Here is a 26,666-nt window from a genome sequence, read left to right as displayed (position 1 = left end):
TTTCCAGCCAAGTACCCATCATACAATAACACAGAGACAACATTGTAGCTGCATTGAACTTTGTCTTTTTGATAAGTTGCACTAAACGTACAATTCATTCAACATCAATGCTGGCATCCCACTGAACTAACGTAGTCGTGAACGTGTTTGTTGCAGCAGTTGACAGTTCACGTGGGTTAAAGATTGGAAATGAAAAGATATTGAATACAGAATGAAACTGTATCATATGCATGTTGTTGATTTTGGCGCCCCCTGTGGACAAAAGCAGTAATGTTTCCACAAGCACCACCTCCTAGTGTCATAAAGTCTTCATCGGGAGTGAAAGAAAGAAACAACTTGGTCATCCATCGTCCAGTAGCAAGAGGAAAAACTACACATTCAAAAACAAAACGTATTTATTTGTAGTCCTCGCTTGCTAGCAGCTGTGATGACCCTGAGGGTCCTCTTGTGGTTCGATCTGGTGCTAACCTGGATCTCCGTTCTGCAGGTGGCTGATTAGCATGATGTGGAACACCTGTGGCAGCCGCTGTGCCCCAAGGTCACGTTTGTCTTGGCTGCAGTCGGATCCCTTTCATCTGCTGCGCTCCACAGGCACACATTCTTGATTGGTCATGTTGCCTCAGTTTATCTTCATGCTTTGTCTCGCACCTTCCAACACCTGCACCCACGTCACACCCCGCTGACGCCATGTTGTTATTATTTCACTTTAATTAGGTCCAAATTGATTTAACTGTTATCCTCGGCGTGTCTCCCTCCTGCTTTGTGGCCCCGACCGTGAGGGTTGTTTTGTTAAAAATGTAGTTTTGTGCCTTCGGTAGCAGCGGGCGCATGGGGTTGATTATGCACACTGATTAGATGGTGTGTTGCAGCTGCGTGCTGCTTTTGGCTGAATGCTTTGTTGTTTTTGTCTTTGGTTTGTGTGTTTTGGGAGATGCACCATGTTGGAAGCATTGGTTGGATTATCAGGAGCCGTTCAGAAGGTGAGTGTCACATATTAGGCTGTAGACACTCCCTGTTTTGGTTGTGTTCGTGTTAAGATTTAGTTTAATGAGCGACTTTTTTCACTCCCTTTGAACGTGTTGACAATGCAAAAGAATGGTCCAGATGCGGACAGAGTCCTCGTGCCTCAGTGCGTCCTCACCGGCAGAGCTCAGGTGCTGTATTCAGCTAAATCCGCTGAGCAGGATTTGGATTATGATTCGGTGAAGTTGTCTTTGTTAAAAGTGCACGAGTTGGTCCCTGCTGTGAGGTGAAGCCTTGTCCTTCACATAAGCCTTTTATAGGGCGACCTGAGGGGGCCAGAGTGTCCTGCCACGGGGAGTGTCTGCTGTTAAAGTGAAGCATCATTTGCCCCTGCATGCTTTACGGTGTCAGAAAGGAAACGCGCGTGCGTGCATTATCATTTATGTTTTGTGTCCTTGGTTGGTGATGACGAGCGTGTTCCAATTAAGCGGCTGCATAAACGGGTCCTAAACACTCACTTATTGTTGAATCAGCGCTGGCTTTTTGCTGATGCAGAGTAAGGAGCGGTTTCATTGCAGATTATGGGACTGGTACAGGGCACTGCTCCTGTCGGGGTGTGCTCCGCATTTCCACTTGATGATGATTTTGCTTGCTGCACATGTAGCTTCACTGCCTGAGACACGTCGTAACACTAACAATACAATACATCCACAAATCACCTGCTGAATAATGTGAAATCTAACTGCTACTCAAACCTCAATATCTGGTTTCTATTTCTATATACGCTCAATACTCTGACTGTAACCCACAACAGCCTGTCTGAACGCCTGTCTGTCTGTCTGTCTCTCTCTGTCTCTCTCTGTCTCTCTCTTTATCTCTCTCTGTCTGTCTGTCTGTCTCTCTGTCTCTCTCTGTGTCTCTGTGTCTCTCTCTCTCTCTCTGTCTCTGTCTCTGTCTCTGTCTCTGTCTCTGTCTCTGTCTCTCTCTCTCTCTCTGTCTGTCTGTCTGTCTCTGTCTCTCTCTCTCTCTCTCTCTCGACCAACAACATGGAAAGATGAAAATGTTAAACACATTAAGAGTGATAAGTAAGATATAAAGAGAACACGCCGGTATAAAAAGGTATAAATAAGGATTTAAAGGTGAGTGTACAAGACCTTTAAAGGTAGTTATACATATCCTACTCAGAACTGTCACATCCTTTTGAGTTGTGTTCGTTCCTGCAGCATTAAATCAGCTTTATATTTGTTACCTAAGTATCTGAACCTGTACTGCGTATGAAAATGTCCCCTATCAGACAGTATTTAGTAGATTAAGTAGCCGGCAGGTAGAACCAGAAGGAGGCAGCTGCTCTTCACTCACATGGCTGAATCTCCGTGAAGAGGATGAGTGATGTACGCCGGCAGCTCCTGTGATGCATCGAGCACAGCCCGAGCTCTTTCACAAGTTAGCTGGACTGATTATGACAGCCCTCACTCTCCATCAATCCCTCGCTCTGCAGCGACGTAGCCTGAGGCGTGCCCTTCACTGCTCTTCGTCCAAAGCCCCACCTGAGGACGCGGATGTCGGAGCTTGTCACGACTAACCGCTGATGCTTCAGACCTGTTGGAAGTCTCCTCTGGATGCTTGTAAAATCTTCTTTTCGATATTCAGATTAATTAAGTGACTACCTAATGAAACAAGATGAGATGCATTTCAATTCCAGTTTCTCTCTTTCTCCTCAATGCTCAGTGTATGTGTGTGTGCTGGACTGTGATTAGTAGATGCATGTTTAAACAAACTGCACATGCATCATTCTGCACAGTGACATTAAAGTGAAGCAATTATAAAACACATTTTAGACTCTAAAGAATATGTGGTGTGCAAACTCTGTACTAAGTGAAGCAAAATGAATTAAAAGTCCATTTCATTCATTATGTAAAACAAATTCAAACATTACTTGCTTGCTGCTTTGTCCACTTTGCCACTATGTCGAGATTTAGTGGACACGCTCAGAAGTGCTTTACGTGTGTGCGTGCAGTCCCGCTTCACGAGCCACATGCTTTTACTGCAGCCTGTGTCTGCACAGCAAGTTGCATGTCTTCTGGTCTATCTTCAGCCATATGTTCGGTGGCTTTAGCCTCTGGGGACGGACATGTGCCATGGAGGGCTGGAAGCGTGCACCATTTAATTGAACCCAAAGACTCCACCTGCTGATTTCACTGATTAGCACACCGTCAAGTAGAAATCACCTTCAGTGAAATCCCCTGCGGAGGTGAAGACCTGCAGACTCAGGAGGGCTCAGTGCCAGTGTGGGACATGATTGTCCTTCCCAGGTGGCCTAATTGGTTATGATAATGAATATGTTTTTTTTGCAGGGCCTCACATGTGGGTCAAGGCCTCTGAAAGGGTAAGAAGATTAACAAGTTAAGCAAAAGCATATCCGCTATAATATGTGTATTTCTGATTGTTTTGTATCCTGATACATCCTGATTAGTCACTAGTATACTTTAGGTCAAGCTCCAAAAACACAAAGCCTACATTTCCCATAATGCAACTCGATTGATCACTTTCACCACACTCTCCTGGTTTGTGTAGGAAGAACAAGAGAAACTCAAACATGAAGTGCTTCTGTGTTAATTCAATGAAATGTAAATTATGACACAAATACTAAGCGTAGAAAAGATTTGCATTTGCTTCTAAATGTTTAAATATAAAGAATTTGGTCAAAATAACTATAAAAATGTGTTAAATGTCATATTTGTTGAATCCAGAAACATCTGTAAATTGTTGGATATGATGAGCAGCACATTGTGAGCAAAAACATACGATTAATGACAGAACACATTAAAGCTGTGATTCTCTGTCTGTTCTTGAGGTCTTGGTGAGTATCTCTTTTTAATACGGTCTAGGTTGAAACATAATAAGCTAATCCACATGTCATGTTATTTAGGTCAGTAACAGAAAACTGCAGAAGGAAACATGGAGATTTCTCTCCCAAGACTTCCATACCGACGTATTTATTTAACCTCCCACAGATGTACGGGACTCACATGCACATATGCTCAATATCCGTGGGCGGACAAAATGAAGAAGGCTGGTAAGGAAGCAGTCCTGCTGGGATTCACTGGATTGGCAGCTCAATAAGAACAATATCACAGGGACAACAACACGTGCTGCAGCCACATCCTAATCCAGTTCTGATCTGACAAACACTTCCTATCAACCAGCTCTCTCAACTCCTCCATCACGTCCCGTCCAGTCCCCTCGCTGCTTTTCTATTTGTAGAAAGCGGCATCCATCGTCAGGGTCTCGGATACCTAATACACTGTGTGCCAAGTGCAATTTGTCAGATCCAGTTTGTGTTTTTTTTTTTGTCAAAGCAGAAATAAGAGCTGGGCTTCTTCTCCCGGGATGAAGGATGAACAAACACATTGGTCGTTGTGAGGAGTATGAGACAGGAAGTGGAGGACTAGTGGGGGAGATTTCTCCTCCTGGATCACTGGCTGCAATGACCTTCAAAGATGTTACAAGAATCACATTGTTGCATCATTACGGCAGATCCAGGGCCAGTTTACAAATCATGTACAGATTAGAGCCCTGCAGCATATCTTTAAAATAAACCTGATCATTGCGGGAGCACAGGTGTGCCTACTGTGCAATCATTCTGCAAGTCTACCTCAGTCTACCTAAGTGTTCAGCTCACACTTGTGTCTAACTACACCGTCAAACCTCAGACGGTGGATCATCGTGCAGAAAACTCCCGTCGCTCCCAACAGATCTGATATTTAAGTTTGCCGCCATTTTCAGTCTCTTCAGCTGATGTTGAAGTCGCACACTTTATATGTCATGATTTATTCTCCAAGTCTGTTTCCATCAGCGACTTCCTTGTTCCTTGTTGATTTTTAATTCTTATAGATATCAATGTGGGTTCGGGTGGATTCTTAAACTGAGCAAAGGGCCACTTAGCAGCCTTTCCAAAAGAAATCAAAAGACGAGAAAAGAAATGAGCAGATTATAGCAAAGTAAAGCTTTGCATTAACATCTGCCGCTGTGTGAAGTTACTGTAAAGCTTTGTGAGACGCTGACGATGCGCCGCTCGGGAGAACTTCTGTTCTCGCAGCAGAGACCCTGACGGCAAAAAGCTCATGTTCTGCTGCAGCTTAAAGAGATAACGCTGGAATAACCCATCGCTGCGCTCATTAACTGGGCTGGGAGGAGGACGGACAAGTGAGGGGATGAAAGACATGGAGGGCATTTGTTTGAGAGAAAGAAGCGTGTGTTGGACGGAGACAGACAGGATGAGAGAGGTGGAGAGAGATAAGAAGAGGATCAGAGAGAGAAAGCCCGGCAGCGACTTGGGTCTGTATGTTTCGCTCTCTAACTCCACATGTCAAATGGGTTGGACCTGCTCTTCCCTCCCAAAGGTCTTGAGTTTGCCTTTCTTTCCTCCCCTCAATCTCCAGCAGAGCAGAGTGTGTTTTTACACTTCGCATTAGGGGATGATTCACTGGGTCTGCTGCGGTTTACCCTCAGCAGGATTAGAGCTGCAAGGCTTCTTATTCTCCGCCATCGTTTGAGCTCCTTCGTCTGTTCGAAAGAGCAGCGGAGCTTAAGACAAATTACCCCCTCAGTGCCTTACGGATGGCACTGCTCCGGCCTGGAAATGTCCCTGGGAGAGGCTGGCAACTGGGTGAATGGGAAGGAGAGGTTTGGATGGGGGCGTCTGTGAGGGGTTTTAGGATTTAATGTATGGGGCAAAGTGTAGCGAAGGGCACTGAGGAGAAAAGAGACATGAGCTCTGACAAACGCTTGTGACAAGAGATTTATGGTGAGGAGTGATGGGAATAAGGTCACAGCGAGCACAGATCCTTCTTGAGTAGTAGCATGGAGTGTGATAACCTAGAGAATAACATTCACAGAGCAATAGACTCACAACTGGTGATTTACAACTGTGTCTGTATATATTACTATGAACTGAAACTGAACGCTTTTGATACAAATAAATCAGACGTTGGGAAATTGTAGTGCGGGAGAAGACACAGAAGAAAAGATTGAACTAAAGACAAACTAGAAATGGTCTTGCAGAGAAGGTGTTAGTGTCTGACTACCTCATGCATTAACAGCAGGGAGTGTCCAGGCTCCTGCAGAGAGAGGCGTCTTACATGGCCATAACACTTTCTGACAAAGTTTATTCGCCCATCACATGTTCGATATTACGGAAACATTCTTATTTGCGTTCTCGGGTTCGACGCCGGGCCGCACTATAGTCTCCAGTGCATCTCGTCTCTCAGATAAACCCTCAGTCCTTCGGTCCTGAGCTGGGCCTGACTACTGACGAGGAAACTTTGATCTGACGCAAGAGGGAGAAACAGAAAGACGTGCAAAGCCTTTGGACTGTCGAATGTTAAAATAAAGGGAGACAAATTAGAGAGAAATCCCTGGTGTGTAATTAAAGTGTTCTGCTCAGCGTGCAATGTCAATCCTGGGAATATTATAGGCTCATCTCTTGTGCAATTTCACTGTTGAATGCCACCCGGCAGGTAAGTCAGAGCCACCGATATCACACTTATTTCTTTGTTATTTGTTCTGACAATAAAAATGGAAATGCACAGCAGTGGAAAGTATTGTACAAAGCAGATTATCGCTTTGATTCTTTCTTTTACTGCCCACTTGTGAATTTTCTTTACATTCTACTTTCCTTTTGTGGTTACGATCCTTCACTGGCATCACTTTGATTGACACAAGCAATTAGGTAGAGACTCCTGTTTCTAATTGATTGGCTCCCATTGGTAAATGTTCCCTTCTCTCATATCAATGTTACAGTGAAAGCAATCAGATGGAACGATGTTTGTGAGGTGCTGCGGAGGCTGCAGGCTCAGGTACAGCAGGCGGCGGCGGCGGCGGCGGCGGCCGGGGATGAGCTTTCAGTCAATACTGAGCGTCATCGCTGCAAAGTGAATCAACTGCAATAACTCGTTTGGAGGACAATTCGGCGTATAATTGCAAAACTTAAAGAGCTGCTTAATCTTTAGACGGACTTACACTTCTGTCACGCTTCAGGTGATGGTATAACGCTCTTCACCGCCACGAGAAGCAGATTATTAGGTTTTGCCGAGATGTTCAGAAAGCATCAGTCTGCTCATCTCATGGTGGTTTAAAGACGGCAGAGAAGCAACATTATTTTTCCTTTTTATTACCAAGAATACAAAAAAGTATCTACATTCACATACCACGTACTGCAGCATGACTGACCACAGAGATTTCAAGTAAACTTCAGCCAATCAAATGATCAAAATGGACCTTCACTTCCCACTTTGTAAAATCCTTTTTTTTTTATCTTTTGGTGTTTGTGATTTTCTTTTTTTTGTCCTTTTGTACATTTGGCACTTAAATGCAGATTATAAATGTCTCTGACGTCCACAGGATTTGAGGATTAAGCCACGTTTGTGTGGTGGCAGAAAAGCAACACGGTGTCTCTAACAGGACAGATCGAGCCTCGTTGCCACGGGGTCATGGTCATGTGCTCGTCCAGATTCGGGGATGATGTGCAAGAACGTTCACATCTTGAGTGACATTTAACCGGCTGCTGGGATACATCCGGTTCCAAACATGGCTTCCCTCACATCCTCGCGAATGTATAACTGCTTTATGTTTGAGGGAAAAATACAATACAATACAAATAGCTTAAAAACAATAATCAGATTAACATATCAACCTGGAAAACCCACATGGGATTACAGCGTCTCCTGTGCATGTCGTGTGACATTCAGAGACGTTTGAAAAACTCATCATCACACAGACTGAACACAAGAGCTCTTACATCATGTATGTTACAGAACACACACGTGTGATCTTTTAAAGACGTATTCACATAGCGGCAGTTTAAGTACAGTGTTGCTTTGAAGTACCCAAATAAGTTAAAATATAAATACAGCACATAAATTAAGACCTGCCACAGATGGAACAAAAAACAGAGCACATCTCCGATCGCAGCAACTTCTCTGTTTCATTCCCCCTCAGTGTCGTGGCTCAGGTCGTACAAAAAGCACAAGTTTACTGAGAGTAAGGTCTCTCTTGTTTTCATCTCTGGCACAAATCGTTCAACACTTTGAACCGAAGGGGCTCTGCCTGTGGCTGGGTCAGGCAGGCGAGTTAACATGTGCTTTGAAGCTATTCCTTTGCGGCTCTCACAAGACTACCAATCCAGCCTCAGTATCTGGGGAGATTTCAAACCAGCTCACACTGCTGCTGCCGCTGCCGCTGCTGCCGCTGCTGCTGCCGCTGCTGCTGCCGCTGCTGCTGCCGCTGCTGCTGCTGGCATCTCAGGCCTTCAAGGCTGTGGAGAATCGAGGCTTCGGCAGGAATTCAAGTGCTACAGTAACAGTCATGGACGTGGACAAGAGAGCACCTGGCGTTATTGTTCACATGTTTGTGGCACGTTGTTTCTGTCTCTCTTTTAGTTGGAGGATTTTTTTCTCAGATTGAAAAGGCAAAGGTTTTGGTGTTCTACCACAATGGAGGAGTGTTTGTCTCCAGCACGCCGTACATCTCGGCCAGTTTTTTAAAGCGAGGCCCCCAGTCGTTGAGATAGTCGTACTCGTGGTCCGTGTTGGACGTCCCAGACTGGAGCGAGCTGAGCGACTCAGCGACCGAACCTTCGCCCTCATAGGCGTAGGTCTGCAGGGAGTCGTAAGGCGGGGCGCACGCGTCCATGTCGGCATCCAGGAGCTTCGCCAGCACATATCCGTGAACATTACTGTCCCCGTGGCCGCCCATGACGCACGCCTGAGGGACGTAACGTGACAGGCTCTCGATCTCCGGCAGCATGTCCTGTCTCATCTTGCCCAGGTGGTGGTGCGCCTCACGCGGATTCCACATGGCGCCGATGTCGAAGGCCTCAGTGTCCTCCTCGCCGCCGCCTTCATCGTCGTAGCGCACAATGTTCTCGTGGACGTTCTCCTCCTCGTCGCACAGGTAGGGCTTCTTACGATGGGTGCGCAGTGAGAGCATGAGCAGAATCATCACTGGGTAAAGGAGAAGAGAAGTTAGCATCGAGACAGACTGGAGATGTTCGATGGAGACACCTGCTGTAGCAGGAACTGCCACAGAGGAGGTCACAAGCAAAAACAATGAAACGTTCACTGTCTTCAGACGCTGTTTGTGAATATCTTTGGGTTTTGGACTGTTGGTCGGATACAACCATCAATAACGTCAAACATTTTCTAGATTAAGCAGTTCATTAAATAAAAAACAATCAACAGTTTAATCAAAATGAAAGAAAGATGTTGCCGCCCTCGTCCGACAGCTGGAAAACACGTAGTTTTGCTTTGAAGTTGTGTCAAATCACATCTTTTAAAAAGCACATTAACCAGATTTCAAGGGTTGAAGTTGCTTTTTTCCATCATTAAAACGGCAACGAGTCAGGAAAGCCGTCCGGAGATCAGCCGCGCCTGTTCAACTGAAGTAGAATGACTTCTTTCACTTTGTACAAAAGCCTCATTCCATGCAAAGCGTGAAGGCACATGAATCCAGAATCCATTTTAAACTTTTGGAGTTTAATGTAAAAGCAGTGGCTAAAGGGCGAGCCTCAGGGCGGCAGAACCACTGCCCCCCCCCCCCCCCCCCCCCCGACCTTTCAGCTGGTTGTGCTTCTTTTAACAGTAAAATGTTACGCTTGTGTCACGTCTTTAATAAAGTCAACATTAAAGAGTAGAAGTTCTCCTCTAATCTAGGAGAAAGCCCAGTGTGACATCGTCTGTGCAGGATTAAATATGGGTTTCTTTTTGCATCCTGGAAACGTCTCTGGTTCATTAGCACCAGCTGCCCTAGAGCATCACACTTCCTTCTCCCCAGGAGGCTGATACGGACCCACTTTATCTCTCCCTGCAGACCTGTAAATGTGAGCAGGGCTCAGCTGGCTGACTCACTCTGCTCCACCGGGACGCAGCAACATGGAACATCTTTACCCACTTTGAGGGTGAGATCATTGTTTCCAATAGACATCATAATTCAGATTTTTATCTTTTTTATAGCCGAGTGTAGCGGAGCGCAGATTCTTTGTTAAATATATCAAATATGCAATTAAGTTAAATATAGTTAGATTTAAATAATTAGCATCTCTGTCTCTTTGTTAGTTTGTCCCCTTCCGGCATTTTTTATTTCTTTCTTTCATTTCTCTAAATGCTTTTCACATGCATTTTCTTTTCTGTCTTTGTTTCCTGATGTCTTTACAAACAAAATACAAATCCTACTTCCAAATCATAAATGTGCCACAGTTATCAGGATATGACAGAACGCCACTGGCTCCTCTCTGCACATCCTCCCTGCAGCAGGTCATAACTCACCCAGCAGGACAAAGATGCAGGCCAGGATGGCGATGAGAGCTCCTCTGCTGAGGCTCGCGGGTAGGCTGTAAGCCTCGGCGTTGCACGACATGACGTTGCCCTCCTGGTCGCAGCTGCACACGCGGATGGTCAGCGTGCTGGTGCTGGTCTGGACCGGATGCTCGCCGTCAGAGATGTAGATGGGCAAGTAGAAGACGGTCTGATCCTGCTGCGACCAGCCTCCTCGCCGCGTCAGGATCCACGCTGTGTTGTCTGGAAAGAGACAAAGAGGTCAGAAGTCTTACAAGATGGATTTCCCTGTCCACCTCTAACCTAAACAGGTGTGTACTAAGTGTACAGGCGAGCAGCTGCACAACAGCACGCGTGTCTAATGTTTTTCTACCTTGGTTGTCTCTGAGGGTGAAGTTGGGGTTGTTGGCGGCCTCTGGAGCCAAACTGTAGTAGAAGCGTTGTCCACCCAGCGGCTCATCTGGATCCACCGCCGTCACCGTCTGGATCAGCTGGAGTCCATCAAACAAGCACATTTACATCTCTCTCATTACACTCAAGTATTGTTTCTAATCTACATGAAAGGGTTAGCTAAATGTACTTTCAGTGGATCCAGTAATCCAATATGTTTGCACGTACAATAAATGACTTAAACAACGAGTAGGTTTAGTTTTCAAATAAATATAATGCAGTAAAAAGGAGTTTATTTTCTCAAACTTCTCCCCCCCCCCTCATCAACGTCTTCCTCATGCTTCATGTTCTGTACCTGTCCTGCTTTGGCGTTTTCACACACATAAGCCTCCAAGTAGTGCGTGAGCGAGGGAGGGTTATCGTTCACGTCGAGGACCCTCACAGCCACCGACACACTGGAGATCTTCGTGGGGTTATCTGCAGGAACACACACACACACACACACTTACAGGAGATGCATTGATGGACTCATGAGTGTTTGAGGATCCTGCTGAGCTCAGTTTGTGCCTCCCTTAATCTTCAACTCATTTACAGCGAGCCTGCGGCGCATTAGGCCTTCTCGTGCTTAGATTACAATTCTATTATTCTCCATTACCAACCAGCAATCTGCATATCTTAACCAGCTGTGTAATAGGCAGTAGAAACGCAATTAGTGGGCAGTAACTACTTTCTCAGGTTTCATCCCATGATCGATCAATCAATGGTGTGACTTTGGATCTGGAGGTCGAAGCAGGATGCGTCCCAGCGTGTGTGTGTGTGTGTGTGTGTGTGTGTGTGTCTGAGGGTCAAATAGTGACATATATGAGATTATGACTTAATGTCATAATCCCCATAAAATAATGTCTTTGTTTGCCAAATGTGATGTTTTCTTCTAACAGCGTATCAAGCGGCATACATGCAGTTCAAAGTCATTTAGAGTGTAATAAAACAACGCCTAAACGAAAGTACAGAGAACAGAGTAACTTCGAGGTAACGAGTGAATGATGTGAGTCAAAGCAATAACTTTTGCTTCATGTATTGTTGCTCAGTTACAAATCAATCATCATATTTTTTTCCGACTAACTTAGCTGCTCCTATCTCTCCATTGCCTCCCTCGCTCGCCCTCTCTCGCCCTCTCTCGCCCTCTCTCGCCCTCTCTCGCCCTCTCTCGCCCTCTCCCTCTCTGTCACATCTTTAATCAGCCCCCATGTGAAAAGTTATTCAATTAGTCAATAATTCAATGAGCATCTCCTTTAGTCGTGTCGACCAACCAAAGAGACAAACAAAGCAAAGCAGGATGAAGGTGACTTTCGGTGCCACCAGCTGTGTGCAGATCTGCAGGGCATCTCCTGTTCCACAAACACAACTCTGCTGGTTGTGTGTTTGTGTTAGCACATGCACCCATCTGGTTATTCTGGGCTTCCCCTCATACAGATCCTTCTTATCCTGTCTGGACCTGAACTCCTCTAAGCCTGACTCATGTTTTGGACTTATTTGGTCAAAACTGTAGAATCGAAAACAAGTAATTAAACGTGCTGCAGTGTAATACTTTGTTTACTGTATGTTGTAGACAAAATGTGAGTAGAATTAAAATTTATAATAATATTAATCTATGAATTATAGAAACAGTTCAATATTTCCACTGCACTAGACTGAAATAATGACAAACACGGTTCTTAGAACTCAATTATAAACAGAAATGACTTGATAAGGAGGAGGCTTTGCATGAGAGCCTGTGTGTGTGTGTGTGTGTGTGTGTGTGTGTGTGTGTGACGTACTCATCTCCATGGCGAGGACCGTGATGTTGTGCCAGCCGATCTCCTCTCGGTCCAGCGAACGCACAGTCATGAGCGACCCTGAAGTGATCTCGACGTAGAAGAACTTCTCGGGGTCGCTGGACCTCTCGATGGAATACCTGATGACAAGATGACACGTGTCATGTGAAGTATCAGTGCAGCTTTGTGTGTGTTTTTTGCTGAGCTTGTAATCCTATCTGAGAGGGGAGGCACGCGCACACACAATCCAGCACGTGCACCATGTGTGTATCTGTGCGATAAGGCGTCAGGCTGGCAGCTTCTGAAGGCACAAGAAGAAGAAGAAGAGACTCCAGATAAGGCTTAATCAGAGTATCTGCCAAACTGACGGAGGGGATACACAGACCTGCAGCCCTGGCTCATCTCCTGCCACTGCCAGCTGATTTCCAAAACACTCTTCTGAGAGCGACATGCAACACACACACACACACACACACACACACACACACACACACACACACACACACACACACACATAGAGAAAAGAACATCCTCTTCCAGGCTGTGGAGCAGAAACCAGTTTATGTAACCACGAGGCGTTCACACATGGACTGAATGCATCTGTATCTGCTTCACTCTGCTCTCACCTGGAAGAGTCTGCATCAGACCAAGAGGAACACGGTTAGTCGATTGATTGGAGAATAATCATCAGCAAATTAGTTTTCAAGTCATTTCCCAAAGAAAAAATGCCAAAAATGTGACGAATTTTAATTTGTTTAATTTGCATTTTTGTAAATTTGGACAACAAAAACAAAAACTGTTTAGTAACTGACTCGATTCTTCTTCTAAAGATTTATACATTTATTATACAATTAATCTACCGGTGAAAAAAAAGCATTGCAAATAATAATAATGACAAATCAAGTCCTTTTCTGACGGACTTGTCGGTTGGTAGTTTTGCTGACTTCTCTCAGAGCAGGTACCGTCCTCTCACACCCCCCCACCTGCCATCCTCCAATCATCCACTAGATGCCCTCACACTCTGTTGCCTGCTGATAACACCTGTTCCCACTTCCCCTCATCAGCCCTTTTCCACACACTCCCTGTTTGTCAAAGCCTTTTCCTTCTAGCATCTGTTACGATGATGCCAACAGGTGCATGTTGGGTGTTGCTAACGTGCTAACTGCTAACATGCTCATGGTGGTTCCTCCAGGTGACTAACCTTCAGTGAGGTGTGTGAGGCCTCCGTGATGTGACTGGACTTTAGCATTGGGAACCTGGAGCAGATCGAGGGGGACTTCAGGTCCACCGGACTCACACAATGACTTTCAGACAGGTGAGTACAATAACACACTCCTTGTGAAGGTTGACGGAGCAGTGTGTGTCTGTGCGCTGCATGTTGTGCAGACACTGTGCAGCTGTGTGTGTTGGTGGTGTTGTCATGCTATTTAATTTCTGTCTCTTAATAATGCTTGTTGCACCCGCCGTGGTGTCCGCTTGTTACTTATTGTTTTGTCTCATTTCTGCTTCTCATAAGGCTACAGTGAGGAAGGTTCTATAAAATAATTATATATACATTACTTCTGTACAATATTTGCACTCTTTCCATCTTTGTCTTATGTTTTAGACTGACGTTTTATAAGTCAGTCTTTTGTGCATCTTTTATTATATTGCCAGCGTGGAATACTCTTTAAGATTTTTAAAACAATAATCTACTGTTTGGAGTTACACATCTCTTTAAGGGACCTTCTGACAAGATTTCACTAAAGTCTGTGTGTGTGTGTGACTGTGTGTGTGTGTGACTGTGTGTGTGTGACTGTGTGCTGACAGGGAGCAGTCATGAGGAGGATCTCCCTAAAGAATCTCTATTAATATCACTCCTCCACAGCCATGAGGAGGGGCCGCTGTGTGTGTGTGGATGTGTCAAATAGCAGGTGAAAATGTGTGTGTGTGTGTGTGTGTGTGGGGAGCCCACATGCTTGTGTGGGTTCAGATATATCTGCCAGTCATGCTGCTTCCTGTAAAGGACAGAAAGATGTAAAATGGAAATGAGACAGACAGAGAGGCTGAAGGTCACCTGCTGCTTGTTGTTGTTATCTGTCATCTCATGTTGTTGCTGCAGCCGCACTATCTCAGCTCTTCACTGTCACTTCAACTGATTCCTCAGCTGTCTGCTGCTTGTGCTGTAACTCTCCACATTCTCCAAAATCTCTTTTCCGTGATTCACCGCCAGAACACAGTGCCAGCTCTGGGGATTGAGCTGCATCAGTGGCTGACTGAATCCCACTCTCTCTTCAGGAATGAGAGAGTTGTTGGCTAAATGTTTAACTCGTATGTTAGTACTTGTGTCCTTTGTATCATACTGCTGCTGTGGCATCTATCTTAAGGTGGCAGAAAGGTGACAGGTGAGCACATTTCCTTCCTCCATAAAACATTTGCAAAGCAGATTTTGTAGTGTATTTTAAATCCAGCATTGTTTGTGTCCGTGGCGCATTGCAGCAGATCCTGGTGCGTTACCGCCACTTGTTGACTGATGGAACAGTGTGAAACCACTGGTAGGGATGCCTATTGCGTCATTTGCGTCTCGTGTACGAGATAAACACCTCCCACTCATGCTTTTAGATGTGCACATCGCAGTTATGTGCCACTTAACCTGTCACCGAGGGGAAATGATGAAGTTGCTCACTACTAACAGTTTGCTGAGTGGAGAATATTAAATGAAAAGGATATTTCAGAAAAAGCATTTGAGATAAAATGCTGAGTGTCCACGCAGACGGAGTTTATCAGCAAACACACACTCACACACACTCACACACACTAGCAGCCACAGTGTCATCTACAACTATTTCCAATGCACTACTTTTAGCCGTAATCGAGGCTGTGAAGCGGACAGCTGGGACGGGGTGCCACCGTTGCCATGTGAAACACTCACTTACTGCCGCAGTCATTGATTCCTTCAGATGATTAATAGCCTAATTAAAGTCTTTATGTCTAATTAGTTTGAGAGGTGCAGTCTGGACAGTAAACCCACAATGCAACATCTGTTGTGAAGAGCACAGATACTCTTCAATAATTGAGAGAAGTCAAAGTCCTCGGCTTCTCGAGTCTCTGGGTGTTGACTAATTGCTGGATGTTGAAACTTGTCATTAACATTATTATGTTTGTCCTCCAATGTATCAGCTGTCCCACTATAGAGCTGGCAGACACACATTAAATGTCTCAGTCGTGTCTGCGGGTGCTATAAATCATGTTGAGGTGCTGCCCCCTGCTGGTGAATATGTACCATTACACCCATAGAGCCAGAACACAGTTTGACCCACAATCCCTCTGGATTAATAACTTCAGATAAAAGTAGCCTCAGCTGCATATCCAAACCTGACGTGTGCCCTGGAGGCTCATTTTGGGTTTTTAATGACCTATTTGAATTATAATCCTTATACAGCTTGCACACATGTGAACCTTTGTGAAGCTGTAAAACACCACATGTAGCCAGGGTGGTGTTGTTCTCGTTGTCCTCACCTCACAGTGTTGTTGGCAGCATCAGGGTCCCTCGCTGACACCGTCTTCACCACCGTCCCGATCTCAGCATCCTCCGACAGCTCGATGTAGTACGCTGGCGAGTCAAACAACGGGGGCTCGTCCACGTCCTCCACGCTCACGTGCACGATGGTGACGTCCTTGAAGGGCCCGCGGTGGCGGAGGGCAGGGTCCAGGTGGGTGTTGGCGCCCTCCACTTTCAGAGTATAACTGGGTTTGCCCTCAAAATTCAGTGGCTGGAGGGGGGACACAGAAAGGGACACAGATTAAAACTTTTAAAGTTAGTAAACATTGCTTTGGCCGGAGTTTTAAACACAAGTTGACAGAAATCTTAGTTATAATAAAGAAAGTGTTAAAAACTCGGTACAAAAATGTATATAATATTGATAAACTATGCTAGGGAATGTGAGCGCTGAAGACCTCAATACAGGCATTTCTTTAAAAAAGTCCAACTTAAAAGTATTGATTTTGGTGCTGGATTTACTTAAAGACACTAAGAATGAAGAATGTGTTGCAGAAGGCACTTTGTGTGTGATGACATGTTAGTCCTTGTCAAGGCAAAATTAAATTGGCAGATTTTTAAAGGGAGTTTTGCAACGTTCTCCCTGTATGACCAAGTTTCTCCTTCTTTCATGACATGTATCATAAATCATAAATGATATTAGTTAAACATATTTGCAGCCTCAAAGTGAGATGAATGCATGAATAAGAAGTATAGGCTGTGGTGAAATAATACTTGTTTTCTAATTTCTAATAAGTCATGGTTGATATTATCTATAATTGTTACATGTAACACAGATACAAATAGATTTATCAGTTTACCCTTTTCACTGTGATGATGCCAAACAGGTTGGTGGGGTCAGTGCTGATGTCAAAGGTGTCCCTTCCGTCTCCATCGATGATGCTGTACTTCATCTCAGCATTGACCCCGATGTCCCTGTCCTTTGCCCAGATACGACCCACCGCTGAACCCACAGGAGCCGACTCTGGGACGCTCATCTGATACAGCCCTGAGGAAAGCAGTGATCAGTGATCATCCTGTCGTACCGGTATTCTCCTCTAGAGGGAGCCAAACCTCTTCCATCACTTGTGATGTCTGCTCCCTCCTCTCAAAATCACGTCTCAGACAGCCTAAAATAAATGGCTCCATAAATGCCTCACAATTGGGTTATATATTGTCTCAGGGGTTGGCTTCAATTTTCATCTACCATTTAACCTCTAAGAAGAGGTGACAGCTGCCCAATTTGTGGCGCTCCCTGCAGTCCAAAGTAAAATGCCTGCACATTGTGGTTGACAGAGGGGAATCCCTGAAGCTCTTCACAACCGATCAAAGTTCCATCGAAGTGATGGCGCTAATTGGTGGGGGACCAGTGAGGGAAATGGGCGGCGGGTGTTTTCTTTATCTAGGAGTGAAGCCACCCGTCGGGTAGGAAGAGATGACCACGGACAGCTAGACAACCCCTGACCTCAGGGAGGACGGTAATGAGACGAGCAGACATCGGGATAATCAAAGAGACAGCAAGGGAGGGAGGGGATGGAAGAGGCCAGGGGGCAAATGTCCAGGGAGCGGTGGCCAGGGGTGGACTGAGGGAGAAGGGCAGAGGGGCCAACGCTTTGGATGCTCCAGAGAAATGAGGTGGATAAATGCAGCGCTTTGTTAGGGGCTTATTATCATCTACACTGAACTGTAAACTCTTGTGGTGTTTGTGTCACTTTGAATATAAGCGTGGCGTACACATGCTGCGTTCAGTTTTATTGCACGCATGCCTGCCGCACTGCTGCCCCACATGCAGACATCTTCAGCTGAAACACACTGACGAGTCAAACCACAAGTCGAGTTCCAGCCCTGAAACTAAACAGTGTGGTGTTTTTGAAATTAAAGTGAACTGCAGGGTCATTTGAGGGCTTTGCCTTGAGGTTTGAGGGCGTTTCAGCCTCATGTAGGTTACAGACCAACAAAGAAGTAAGCTCGTGGTACAACATGCAACACGGGGGCTGTATACTGTAGACTCGTGCCAAGTTGTAATGAAATACTTAATAGCTTACACATGCAATCCTCAGGAGTCAAATGTAATTCTTCCTATAGGTTTGTAGCAAAAGGCTAATAAATGAATCCCTTACGTAAACATAACGTATTTGATTTATTGAAAATAAAGGTTTTTAATTCCAGCTGTCAAAGTATCAGCAGGGATCAGAGAAAGGTATGAACTGTTTCTGTTTCTTACTCTGGTCAAACATTGGCGGGTTGTCATTGATGTCGCTGAGCGTGATGTTGATAGTGGTGGTACCGGCAAGCCCCCCCAGCTGACCACCCATGTCTTTGGCCTGGATGACCACAGTGTAGTTTTCTCTTGTCTCCCTGTCCATGTCTGCTAGGGACACACGGACAACACCTAGAGAGAGAGAGAGAGAGAGAGGGGGGGGTATAAGAAAGGGCAAAGAAAGACTCATGAGGTGAAATAAAGGTCAGCAACAGAGAGCTGGTGACACAGATTAGGGTCATGTGTCTCCGCGATGGTGTCCTGGAATGTCAGCGCTCACAACGGACGGGAGGCTGCATGAGGAATTTATAATCAAACCAAGTAATGATTGTAATTACAGGGCTTCTTGTTTAAATCTGTAGCAGAAAGTCAGTCTTCTCTGCCTGTTGAGTGGATCCCATCTATACAGCATCACCAACAGTGTGTTATTACCAAACGCAGCCATTGATAGACACATGCCAGATGCAGCAGAATCCAAACAAGGTGAAGGGATGTGTTTTGCTGAGCAGTAGGAAAAGGAGTGCAAGTGTGGGGGTTTTGCTAGATGTGTTAAAAGTTTTGCATTGTGCACCAATGCAAGCCTTGGTGCTGTGCGGAGTCAGGGAGGCTGAGTGATAGCTGTAGAGTCGCTTGTGTTTCAGTGATGGATGAACCTCCAGCAGCAGCAGTCTGAGCGGCTGCTGATGGGCACCGCAGTCTGAGAGCTCGGGCAACAGACTTCTGTGCTGACAAACAAGGAAATGAGGCAGCTGCGGTAAAAAATGGCCAGTGGCTCCGTGCTTTTATGAATCTAATGGATTTATGGAAGTGTTTGTTTGAGTTATGGACGCCGTTACCATGTGCTGCGATGTTAGTCACACATTAAAACTTAAGGTATTTATAAGTTTGATATACTTTATTGCTGCTTTGCTTGATGTTTTACTCCCGACAAGAGGATAACACTAGCTTAATGATATGTTGATATTATATCAATCACTATAGCATCGTTTGCTAAATGATTTGCGACATTATAAAATATATTTGATTTGTAGTAAACAGTATTTTTAAGGGAGTAAACCTGTGAGCAGTGTTTTTGAGCGGCTGCCTGAATCATTTTGTTTTCTTTCTAGTTTAGCACATTTTAAGTCGAGAGACAGAAATATGAGTTATTGGAAGTGTTGGGTGGTCTCGTAGCAACCACAGGAGCCAAGCCAAGCTTAAAGAGTGGACTGTTACAATCAGATTCTGCTGCGATACAGTGATGAACACGTGACCAGCAGCTGTTAGTGAAGCCTGTCGTTTATCAGAACATCATTCATGCTCATTACAAATTCACGAGGAGCTCATGAAATAGTCAAAGTGTCTGGTGAGGTTTGAAATCCATCAGCTTCCTCGTGCAATGTGTAATGGATCAAGAGCACTGGTTGTCGTGGTTACAGATTGAGTGTTTTTAAGAAGGCAGCGTGTGTGAAGTCGTACCAGTCTTGGCGTCCACGGAGAAGTAAGGCTGGCCCTCCACGATGCTGTAGACCACACGGGCGCTGTTGCCATACGTGGGGTCGTCGGCGTCTGTGGCGGTCAGCTGGATCACAGATGTTCCTGCGTGAACACGGGGGAGAAGGAACGATGTTGGACATCTACGCCAATATCGTAATGTAACTCCATCTGTGGCTGGAGCAGCGCCATGAATTAACTATGCTTCTTTACTTCAAAGTAACAACAAGTCTGTTTTTGAATAGTGAATGAAGCAGATGGAGACTTGCCTGTATGAACAAGCGACAACGATAATCCTGCAGAACTGTTATGTACTTTGATATTGTTCACCATGGCACCTTCATCTCCACCCTGCTTACCTATGTTGGACATCTCGGGTACAGACGCCTGGTAGGGCCCATCCAGAAACTTCGGCTCGTTGTCGTTGATGTCCTGGATCTTTACGATGAACTGGGACTCGGGCTCCAGAGGCCTGTCCGTCAGGCGGTTCCGGGCCTGGGCGCGGAGGAGGTACTGGGCCCTCACTTCCCGGTCCAGCCTCTGGATGGCGTGGATGTCCCCCGTGCTGTCGTCGATGGTGAAGGTTGTGCCTGCACCGTCGCCTGTCAGGATGTACTTAATGGAGCCGTCGCCTTTATCCATATCTGAGTGGAGCTGTTCACAAAGATAGTCAGACATGAACGTTTTATTCCACGATGCATATTCTCAGGGACTTCTCAAGTGTTTGGGAAGTAACGTAAGTGTTTAAATGTGTCCCCGGTGAAGATGAGTTCTTAGAAACGATGACTGCACTAACAAAGTGTGATCACAAGTTGAAACAAAAGGAATACATATGATGCAGTTTGAAAGTGTTTCAACGATTAGGGACATGATTTGAGGACATTTAATTAGGTCACATCCCCTAATTATAGAACAATGCAGCAGCACAGTGATCCGAAACATACAGAGAAGACAACCAGTGGAACGAGTCACATGATCTGAATCCAACTGAACATGTGTTAGTGAGGCTGGTGGCGATACAGCCCTGATGGTATTAAACCAAGTGTCCTCAATCTGTTCTAATACTTTCACTTGAGATGCAAAGTACTATTTATTCAAGATGCTAAAACACACATTTGCATACATCATTTTTCAGTTATTTACATTGTTTATGTTTTTAATTTGGTCTATGTGCTAAATTGCACAAACGTACACGTCTAAGTCAACTTATTCATTCCTAATTGAACCAGCGGGTGAATTAACTAGACCTCCAGGGGTAGTTGATGTGTACTTTAATACTGTAGCTGTAAGTAGACATCTAATCACAGCTTACAGCCTGTTTGTTGCCGTGGGCCCTGCAGTGCAATCAGGAGCCTTTTGTGGCCTATAAGTGCAAATGCCAGCCTGTTGATGTGCAATCACTCCTTACTTTGTACTTAAAGAGTCTGTGTGTATGATGAGTACTGGCAGAGTGGAATTAAATGCCCCCATCGACGTCTGTCTGGTTTATAATCAACAAGGCGAGCACACAACACAACCCTAAAACATACTCTTTATTATTTTTTATTTTTGGCTACTAATCCTGCATGCTACGGGTCTGTGCTGCACTTTTCTCTATTTGGTTTTCCTCTGATGGTAGTGTAGGCGTCGGTGATCAGCTGTTCACCGCAGCATGAAACTGCGGGACACTTGCTGAATCCTTTCTTCTGCAACCAAACAGACAAACGTCTGCACATTGTGAATTTTAAGGCGTCGCGTGTCTGCCGTAGTTTTGATGGCTGCCATTTAGAAACACAGGATGTCCCGTGACGGTTCTCTCCAGTCGGTGGTCTGCACTGTTTTAACCTTTCGGTATCCAGTCATCTCTTGTGGAACCTCGTCCATTGTGGTATTTTTAAAAAGGAACCAGGTTGTCCTAATGGAAAACCAAAAAAGAGCGACTTGAGTTGAGCCGTGCCGCACCATGCGGTGAAACGACCAAGCCAAGGTTGTCAAACTGCTAAAAGTTTGCAGCTACACACCACTCATTGTTGTTATTCTGGTAATAGTTCAGCAGCAAACTTCACAATACCCATCATTCCCCGAGCAGCCAGACTATACAGCGTTTCCTATCTCTTCGGACAACGTGCCCACCTGCACTCACTTCCAGAAAGTGCCGTGCATCCTAGCTCGGCCCAGAATATATTTTTTAATCAACACCCCATTGTGGGCTTCTGCCCCGTGTCTCGTGTTGATTTATCTCAGGCCGCTTGCCTTCCCTCCGCCTCGTCCGCCTTCTCCTGCACTGATCCTTCCTCTCCACTCCAAACCTATGAAAAGAGTTTGACACTCAGGCTATCAATTACCTGCTCCGTCTCCGCTCCGGCCCAAAGCCCAAACCTCCGACATCCCCACAACTCTGAATACTAAGCTCCTGAATAGAGGAGTGGCAAGGTAGGCTGAGCTGAGGAGAAACCATCTCTACAGTACATGTTTCTCCTGCTTTGTCATATCGTATAATGCCTCTCTGCCATGAGTGGCTCTCGGGGAAGCAGCCCGGCCTGTCAGCGTCACTTGTTTGATTCAGCATGGGGAAAGTAAGGTGGGCTTTAAAAAGAATCGGTGAAGAAACGATAAATGTGAAAGAAGAAGAGGTAAGATAGAAGTGATCTTGCTACAGTAGATGCAGTACTTGATGCTACAGCGCGTGGTACCCTCTCAGGGCTTGTTACTCTTCTATCTGGTCCGAGCACATGACTTTTTGGAATCTCGCTTTTCCCCCGGTATTCCTGAGCGGCGGAGGGGAAGTCATTCCAAGAACTCTAATTAGGCAGGTTTGCATCATTTCAAAAGGGAAATTTCAGAGGACGTGTGGCGCAGGGTTTTAAAAGTCGATGTGGAATACTGAGGGCAGCGGCGGATTCAATTAAAGGTGAAGGTCTGGAATCTGTGTTTTAAGATCAGAGCAGCAGATCTTTAGGAAGAGAAAGTATCAACGCTTCCACATCTGAGCACTGAGAGATCTTACATCCGATCTCTGACAGAATGTTTTGCACACACATCGGCCCATTACTGTTGTTCTAGGGCAGGGGTGTCAAACATGCGGCCCGGGGGCCAAAATCGGCCCGCCAGAGGGTCCAGTATTGTGCCTCAGTTTATCATTTACACATGTGTGTTACAACTTACAGATCAGTGTATCTGCAAAGGCACAACACATTTAGTCACAGGTATCTGAAACAGTATTTTACTTTATGATCTAATGTTTGCAAAGTCATCCCGCGGGCCGGAATGGACCCTCTGGCGGGCCGGGTTTGGCCCCCGGACCGCATGTTTGACACTCCTGTTCCCTCATTCACATTATATTAGACTAAAGCACTAAAGAAATAAGATTAGTTTTAGAAATGTTAAACATCAATGGATTGAAAATAGAGTCATAACTAAAGTACATTAGCTCATTCCATTGATGGCACTAATGACAGTGAAGGATACTTAATGTTCCGGAGAGCTCATTTTAGCAACGCAGCTCTGGCTCACACACTATACACATGTGACTTAGAAAGGTTTCGTCAAAAAACACTTATTTTAGTAATGTAATGGCAATGTCCACTGCAGTTTGCAAGATTGTTGTGTCTCCCTGCTGATGACGACTGGCCTTACAACTATTGATCTAATGTTGAGTTCACTTTAGAGACTGAGCGATCAAAGTGCTCCTTTGTGAGTATTTCTCGTCCGCTCTTTTTCGAGCATGTCAGTTGTGTTGCAGATGAGCCGTCCACTTCTGTGGAATGAGGGCCGATTGAGTGAAGCCTCGGTTCGAGTCAATTAACTCAATCACTGCTGTCTGGCTCTGGTTCAAAGTGGGGAGAGAAGAGGCTGTCTTAGTATAGACGCAGTCCACCCATGATCTTCTCTTTTGCATTCATGCACTCAGTACTGGCCAAGCAGCATATGACCTCCAGGCTGCTGAGCTCTCCTATAGATCTGTTGGTTACCCCTGTTTGAAATCCTTTTGAAACGCCTACACCAAAGCACCGTCATATACACCAAGTGGAAAGGTCACGCAGAACAGATGATCCCCTACCACAGGGGTCGGGAACCTTTTTGGCTGGGAGAGCCATAAAAGCCAAATATTTTTTTTTAATGTAATTCCTTGAGAGCCATATAAATTTGAATGCAACTTTATGCGTGCATTTTTTAATATAACACGTCTCTGAGTACTAATAGAGGTATCAGTGTTTCATTGAACAGGTGCTCTTTTATTAAATAAACTAAGCGCTTACGTTATTTATCTCATTAATGTGCACGTTTCAGTGTTTACTGCACGGGTGTCAAACTCAAGGCAATTATATCCGACCCGCGAGAAATTATCATATGTCTGTCATAACTGGCCCGCCGGTTTTGGTAATTAAATCAATGCATGGCACAACCACGGTGGAAGACATTTGAGGAAGAATCTAAATATGTGAATGAAATGAAAGTTTTTGGAAAGCAAAGGGAAACACACCACAGATCTCTGGGACGATGTGAGCGGGACTGTGTGTGCGACACAACGAAGCATCTCACTGTTAAACCTGCAGCTTCAGGGCCGTGTGATCACGGACATGTGTGATGCCGAGCTGCCTGTGGGAGACTCGGATGCAGAAGGAAACTTTGGTCACTACGTGTTTCCAAACACTGACAAACATCTCCACCGCTGTGTTCCCGACAGCATTCTGCTGATCGACTGAGAGACTTTGCAGCTCAGATATTTACATTGAACTGCTCAGCAACCCGTCTGCAGTTAACTTAAATATGTTCCATATCTTTTTGCACTTTATCCAATATGTGTATCCTGTTCAATAAATGTGGACCGTGTTTGGCCCTCTCTGTGATTGAGTTTGACCCCCCCCGGTCTACTGCTTGCTTTGTGCAGTTTCTCCTCTGCTCGGTTTCGCGAAGGGCGGGGCTCTGCCCCCTACACACACACACACACACACACACACACACACACACACGTGTGAACACACCTTAACCTACAGCCAGAGACGGAAAGGAGAGGGGAGAACTAAAAACAAATCGGCTGCTAAATGTTTTACTTTAAAATGACACAGTACAATTATTTATTACTTGTTAATCATGTTAAAAAATGTCAGCTCAAAATTGTCTGAGTTATCGAAAGAGCCATATATGGCTCGCGAGCCATAGGTTTCCGACCCCTGCCCTACCAGGTGAGAAACCTCAATGCTTTGCTTTTCTCCAGGTTATACCTTTTATGTTTACCTTGCACTGCAGCTGGGATCCTCACAATATGAGATCACATGAAAATCCATCATGTCAGGCTTCAAGTAATGCGTTTGTGTCTGGACCAATTAGCGTCTTGTAAGGAGCTACAAAGACGCCAGGTTTAGGTGTGTGTGTGTGTGTGTGTGTGAAGCAACAGAGAGGCGACTGTTCGTTCAAAACAACGATGGCGGCTCCTAAAGAGCTTAGCGTAGATGCTGCAATAGCATATCAGTAACAAGTATTTCTTCATAGAAAGAAGAGCAAAGCACGGCACTGAAGGAACATATGTTTTCCCTCTTCTCCCAACGGACTGGCTCCAGCTAGTTTGGATAACCCATCTAACAATCAATCAAAGCCAAGTCATTTTTGAAAGTGCCTGCCCTTTTCCAAACCGTTTCTAATGACTGCTTCTCAGATGGTTCTGTGTTACAACCCATCTGCTGCGTCAGGTTACCTTTATGTGTGTGTATTTATGATGCATGTTCATACAGTACGTAGGTAACGCTGACCTTTCCAATATAAAGCGGTTCCAGTCCGGTGTACTCCTCCAGGACAAAGAACTGGTTCCACACCCAGCCTCTCTTCACCCTCTGGAGCAGAGCGGAGCTACCTGTGTTTTCTTCCTCTGCCGGCCTACCCAGAATGCTGAGGGGCAGAAGGGTCACAATGCAGAGGGCCACAGGGAGCAAGGTTCTGGCAACTGCTGGAAGATGCAATCGGTCTCCCATTGTTAAGCACAGAGTAGTATTTTTGAAAAGACCTTTCCTCTTTCTTCACGGGTTGTTTTCTGGGTCTTTCTGGCTACTGCTGCCGTCCTGGAGAAGAAAAAGACAAGGACAGATTAGTCTCAGATTTTGGACACCGTCATCCTTTTGTCGTAAACTGAAGCCTGGTCCGTTTTGCACTGTAGGAAACCTGCGGATGACAGTCTTTTCTCATTCTTCCAGATTGGCCCTCGACTACAGCTGTTTTCCCCATGCTTCGAGTCTTTATGCTAAGCTATGCTAATGACCTACAACCTTTAGTTCCATACTTAACACACAGACACTTTACAGACCTGGAGCGGTATACATCATCTCATCTAACTCTCCGCAAGAAAACAAATGAGCATTTTTCCCAAAATGTTCAGAGGTAGTAGACATGAGCCTGCAATCAATTCACATCTATTTTTGCTGAAACTCCAGAAATTTCCATAAAACTTTGTAATAACTAACGTCACTTTTTGGAGCCCACAGGAAAAATCCGAAATGATTGTGCACTTTGCAACCACCAGCTTCAGCCTCTTTTCCCTCCAGCTCGGGACAATCAGGCATTTCACATTGAAGAAAATAAGTGAAACCACAGTTTCTCTCCTCCTCTTACTGTCATGAGCTTGCGCGCTCCTTCACACCACCTGTAAAAGGCCCGGGGGTGTGATGTTCTGAGACTAGTGTTTCTGTTAACACCACTGCGCCGCTTTACTCACACCATGTTCTACATGTTCCCTTCAGCACTGCACACCGCTCATTACAAGTGTACTGGGGTTTTTTGTCTCTACATTTCAGGTTTTTGAAGGCCCCTATGGTGTTGCCTGAATCTATCTCCCGCTGCATTGCTCTTTTTAATACAAACATCATACAAATCTTTAAGATCAGCGGGGTCAATTCCGCACATTTTGTGCAGGTGATGCTTTTTAAGGTTACGCATCGATTGAGCTA

General features: G+C 45.3%; 1 protein-coding gene and 2 long non-coding RNA genes across 3 annotated transcripts in view; 2 read left to right on the top strand and 1 right to left on the bottom strand.

Annotated features, from left to right (window-relative positions):
* Nucleotides 1-828: 828 nt before the first annotated feature.
* On the top strand, nucleotides 829-4,261 carry LOC115025424 (uncharacterized). Its single transcript, XR_003834201.1, has 3 exons — nucleotides 829-980; nucleotides 3,318-3,349; nucleotides 3,978-4,261. It is a non-coding gene; the product is annotated as an uncharacterized LOC115025424 (long non-coding RNA).
* A 2,864-nt stretch (nucleotides 4,262-7,125) lies between these two features.
* Nucleotides 7,126-26,666, bottom strand: part of LOC115025422 (cadherin-20-like) — a 59,142-nt gene continuing 39,601 nt past the window's right edge. Inside the window, exons 2-12 of the mRNA XM_029457651.1 lie at nucleotides 25,479-25,784; nucleotides 20,109-20,403; nucleotides 19,735-19,854; nucleotides 18,241-18,408; nucleotides 16,838-17,025; nucleotides 15,998-16,251; nucleotides 12,503-12,639; nucleotides 11,041-11,162; nucleotides 10,669-10,786; nucleotides 10,287-10,538; nucleotides 7,126-8,966 (exon numbers count right to left, since the gene is read on the bottom strand). Coding sequence (XP_029313511.1) covers nucleotides 8,449-8,966; nucleotides 10,287-10,538; nucleotides 10,669-10,786; nucleotides 11,041-11,162; nucleotides 12,503-12,639; nucleotides 15,998-16,251; nucleotides 16,838-17,025; nucleotides 18,241-18,408; nucleotides 19,735-19,854; nucleotides 20,109-20,403; nucleotides 25,479-25,697 — 2,391 coding nt within the window. The 5' untranslated portion in view covers nucleotides 25,698-25,784 and the 3' untranslated portion in view covers nucleotides 7,126-8,448. The remainder of the gene's footprint in view (nucleotides 8,967-10,286; nucleotides 10,539-10,668; nucleotides 10,787-11,040; nucleotides 11,163-12,502; nucleotides 12,640-15,997; nucleotides 16,252-16,837; nucleotides 17,026-18,240; nucleotides 18,409-19,734; nucleotides 19,855-20,108; nucleotides 20,404-25,478; nucleotides 25,785-26,666) is intronic.
* LOC115025423 (uncharacterized) lies at nucleotides 13,580-18,127 on the top strand. The gene is made up of 3 exons (XR_003834200.1): nucleotides 13,580-13,814; nucleotides 16,017-16,191; nucleotides 16,865-18,127. It is a non-coding gene; the product is annotated as an uncharacterized LOC115025423 (long non-coding RNA).

Source organism: Cottoperca gobio, chromosome 20 (genome assembly GCF_900634415.1).
Source record: "Cottoperca gobio chromosome 20, fCotGob3.1, whole genome shotgun sequence".
NCBI lineage: Eukaryota > Metazoa > Chordata > Actinopteri > Perciformes > Bovichtidae > Cottoperca > Cottoperca gobio.
Note: the sequence above shows the minus strand (reverse complement) of the source record. Positions and strands in the feature narration are given on the sequence as shown.